General features: G+C 43.0%; 1 protein-coding gene and 1 long non-coding RNA gene across 2 annotated transcripts; one reads left to right on the forward strand and one right to left on the reverse strand.

Moving 5' to 3' along the window:
* The first annotated feature begins 299 nt into the window (after positions 1–299).
* Positions 300–2,921, forward strand: LOC139538593 (uncharacterized). Its single transcript, XR_011667763.1, has 5 exons — positions 300–772; positions 1,017–1,128; positions 1,799–1,943; positions 2,268–2,450; positions 2,808–2,921. It is a non-coding gene; the product is annotated as an uncharacterized lncRNA (long non-coding RNA).
* Positions 2,086–4,071, reverse strand: LOC139538592 (piggyBac transposable element-derived protein 4-like). Its single transcript, XM_071340792.1, has 2 exons — positions 2,616–4,071; positions 2,086–2,467 (listed from the first exon to the last, which is right to left on the reverse strand). The coding sequence occupies exons 1-2, from the start codon at positions 4,069–4,071 to the stop codon at positions 2,148–2,150; spliced, it is 1,776 nt and encodes a 591-aa protein (XP_071196893.1). The 3' UTR covers positions 2,086–2,147.
* Positions 4,072–4,400: the final 329 nt, after the last annotated feature.

Genomic DNA, 4,400 nt, shown 5'->3' on the forward strand with positions numbered 1-4,400 from the left:
AATAACGAATCCGGCAAACAATACCAGCCAACAAGTAACGACCTGAACATTATATACAAACATGGGGGAAACAGAGGGTTAAATAATGAACATGTAATTGGGGAATAGAAACCAGGTGTGTAGAAAAAAAAGACAAAACAAATGGAAATTGAAAAGTCGATCGGCGATGGCTAGAAAACCTGTTGACGTCGACTCCCGAACAAGGAGAGGGACCGACTTCGGCGGAAGTCGTGACATCATCTTTCTGCAGGATTATACATGTAAGATTAACCCTTTCATGCGTGAGTTCCAAATATCTCTAACGGTCGCCCCAGCGTGAGTTTTTTTATGCACGTGATGTTAGAACGTTCTCTCCATTCCAGAATGTGATTGATACGTAACAGTACATTTTATCCGCGCTGCCCTCAAACCAAAGCACGCAGCCTGTTTATATTTATAGGCTGTTTCAACTTCAATTTCAAATTATTTTCTAACAAGTTTTTATTTTCTAAAAACAGTTTGAATTTAGGTGTGTTCCGCCTCCTCATTCATTCACATAAAAATAGTAATTTTTACTTTTGCGGACAATTACATTTTTGGGACATTTCTGACACGGACAAAATTCCCCCAAGCACTTCCCAATTGTTTGTGCAGTTCACGTCTGCAGACATTTGCTCATCTCCCGTCAGAACATGATCTGCACACGTGTTCACATTTTCTATCTGTTGCCCTCATTGCAGTCATTGTTTTCGTTAATAATAATAACTTTGGAAATGTGTGCGTTTCTATCAAAGTAAGTGCATTATTACGTTGTAATAGTTTCTGTATGTCGTTTCTATTGTAGTGTACTGTATGTATGGAGCATAATATATTTGTGTATATTCTTTATAACCGCGGACACGTGAGGTAACGTTACTCATTTTATAACCTTTATGGTGTTATAGTCAATCGTGCTTATGTAGCTACATTATTCTATTAACTCTGTAAAACAATGCTAATTGCGTCAGAGAAGTACTATCTTGTGTTGTATTTTGAAGCTACATGGCCTTATGACTCCCAAGTGACGCAGCGGTCAAAGGCACAGCACATCAGTGCTACAGGCGTCACTACAGACTCCCTGGTTCAAATCCAGGCTGCGTTTCTATCAAAGTAAGTGCCTCATTACGTTATAATAGTTTCTGCTGTAGCTCACTGTATGTATGGATCATAATATATTCCTTATAACTGCGGACACGTGAGGTAACGTTACTCATTTTATAACCTTTATGGTGTTATAGTCAATCGTGCTTATGTAGCTACATTATTCTATTAGCTCTGTAAAACAGTGCTAGTTGCGTCAGAGAACTATTAGCTTGTGTTGTATTTTGAAGCTACCCTGACCTTATGACTCCCGAGTGGCGCAGCGGTCTATGGCACTGCATCTCAGTGCTAGTGGCGTCACTACAGACACCCTGGTTCAAATCCAGGCTGTATCACAACTGGCTGTGATTGGGAGTCCCATAGGACAGCGCACGATTGGCCCAGCGTTGTCCGAGTTTGGCCGGTGTAGGCCATCATTGTAAATAATAATTTGTTTTTAAATTACTTGCCTAGTTAAATAAATAAAAAAATATGACCATGGTTTGTTTATTTGGTCTATTCAGCATAGCTCTGTTCTGCCCTGCCTTGCCCCCCTGTGGAGCTCAAAAGTTAGTTTCTTAATGCAATAAACTATTTTTTATAGCAGTGTTTATTATGTTACTTCTTTGTAGTATTGTTTTATTGCTATATCCTTATATTGTATTCTAATTAATAATTCCTCTTTCTTCTGTACTTTCAGAAACCACAAACATTATTTGACAATATCATAACTGGAGCTGGACATCTTTGGAGCAGAAGAATGAGGACAGCTTTTGTATGCTAACGTACACTCCTTAACAGTCTTACTGGATGAAAAGACAGCAAGAAAACACATATGCCAATATGTAATAGTCGTCTATTTTATTGCAGTATTGGTAGTTGGTTCAACAACTTGTTATACTAGAGGACAAAAAACTGAAAATGCATAACCCATATTTAATATTCATGCAGTGACTGAACAACTGCATTTCCACCCCCCCCCCCCCCCCCCCCCCCACCTCTGAAGGCATAGTATCATGGCAGTCAGTCACTTATTGCTGCAGATGTGCTCAATAATGCTTGAGCATGTGATACTCCTCAAAGCATGGTGAAATACATAGAGGTGTATCACAAGCTAAACACATGTATTTTGTCATCTTCCTCTGCTTACTTCTCCTGGTGCCAGAGAGGCAGACTTTGCAGTGCCTCCTTGTGCGACTACCTTGAGCAGCAGTTTGAGGGACTTTGCAGGGAAAATGCCGTGCAGTAAGGCGTAGGGGATTGTTTACAGCAGGACGACCCCCAGTGGATGGGCGCCGAGGGGTGTGGTGCTCCTCCAGAAGCTCTCTCATTAGGTTCTCTCTGTATTTTTGGTAGGTAATTACTTTACCTAAGAGGGAGTGGGGAGGATGAAGAAAGTTAGAGGATGATGAGGCAGTGGGTAGGTGGGTGAGATATTGTCACTATAATTGCATAATGGATTTGTATGTGAACTGTACATCCAATTACAAAAATAGCTTGTTCAGTAATCATCTCACCTGTTAGTTGGCGGTGAACTATGCTGCCATTGAGGGCAGCAGTGTCGATCAGATGGAAAAATATCTTCTTATACCACTTGGTTGTTTTCCGAGTGCATTCCACAAAGCTGTTTATCATGTCCGCCTTATCCACTGCCCCCATTTTGAGGTTATAGTCGAGCACACAATCTGGTTTGATCTTTCTCTCTCCAGTCAGGTGATCCACCTTCCCTGTGGCCGACATGGTTGCTGTATGGACAGTGGAGAGGACATGGACATCTCTTTTGTCATGCCACTTTACTGCCAGCTGTTGACCATTCTCCTGGAACTCCACCTCCCCTCTCTGCATCTTCCTGCATCCGAATCCTGGCATCCCCTTCCTGTTCGACCTGACTGTGCCACAGGCCCCTGTGCTGTTGGAGAGCAGATGCTGGAAGAGTGTGGGACTGCTGTACCAATTGTCCACGTACAAAGTGTGTCCCTTGCCGAGATGAGGAGCCAGCATGGTCATCACTACGGACCCGGACACCCCAAGCCCCTCATAATGTTTGATGTCAGTGGTGGACCCTGTGTAAACTATAATATCCTGGACAAATCCTGTCTTCACGTCGCACATGACAAAGAACTTGACTCCAAACCTGTGCCTTTTGGAGGGAATATATTGACGGAACGCCAGCCTACCTTTCCATAACATCAGGGACTCATCAATGCATAGGTCCTTGTATGGCACAAAGACCCGACCAAATGCTGATGTCAGGCTGGTTAGAACATTTCTTATTTTGTATAACGGGTCACTTAAGATGGCAGTAGCATTGTTGACGAAATGCAGGCATCGCAGCAGAACTAGGAAGCGGTCTTGGGAAAAGAGGGTGGCAAAGAAGGGAGTTGCAAACATAGGATCTGTGCTCCAGTGTTCTCTTAGGGAGTTCTTCTTTACTATCCCCATGAGGAGGACTGTCACCAGGAAGGTATACATTTCACTAATTGTGGTTGTCACCCATTTAGCGAGTTTCCCCCTCACTCCTGGCTCTCTCTTCTCCTGTAGCTCCAAGGCATAGCGATTGGTCTCCTCTACTATGTCTCCCACCAGCTCCTCTGTCAGAAACAACTTGAAGCACTCTGCCTCAGTTGGAAATGGCAAGGGGCGTTGCACTCCAGACTGGGACTCGTCAAAGCAAACAGCAGGGCCAGGAGGGGTGAAATGACTGGTGGCCTTCCAGCTACCACAGAACTCCTGTACTTCATCCACTGTCGGTCTGCCTCCATCACCACCAGCATCTTCAAAGGGAACTGGTACTTCGTCAGTGGACAAGGGAAATTCAGATTCAGGGTTCTCAATGGCTACAAGGTTGGGGGGCAGCTCCTCACTGTCACTGTCAGAATCTGATTCCTGACTTTCATACTCAGACTCATTGTCAGAATTTAAAAAAATCTCCAGAATTTCCACATTTGTGAGTTGTCTCCTTTTGAAAGACATTGCTAATGCTACAGCTTAGCTCACTAGCTACATACATAAACAACAACACTGAATGGCTCAGAGGAATGGCTCAGAGTGAGAGGGTACGTGTTTGACTACCGGCACGCGCCACTTGTATCAATAAATCACTATCAGAAAATGTTTCGTGTGGCAATTATTTGTGTATTTACGGTTTTATTCACATGTTTTCAATTCTAGGTGACAAATCATGCATTCCGATTCTTGCACAGATTGTAATGGGCACATATTATGTGTGTAAAATATTTTTTTTGAAGGTTGTACTGATTATGATGAGCTAAGCTAATTCCAGCTGTGTAGCCATGTTTGTT

Source organism: Salvelinus alpinus, chromosome 14, assembly GCF_045679555.1.
Source record: "Salvelinus alpinus chromosome 14, SLU_Salpinus.1, whole genome shotgun sequence".
In the NCBI taxonomy this organism is placed as follows: domain Eukaryota; kingdom Metazoa; phylum Chordata; class Actinopteri; order Salmoniformes; family Salmonidae; genus Salvelinus; species Salvelinus alpinus.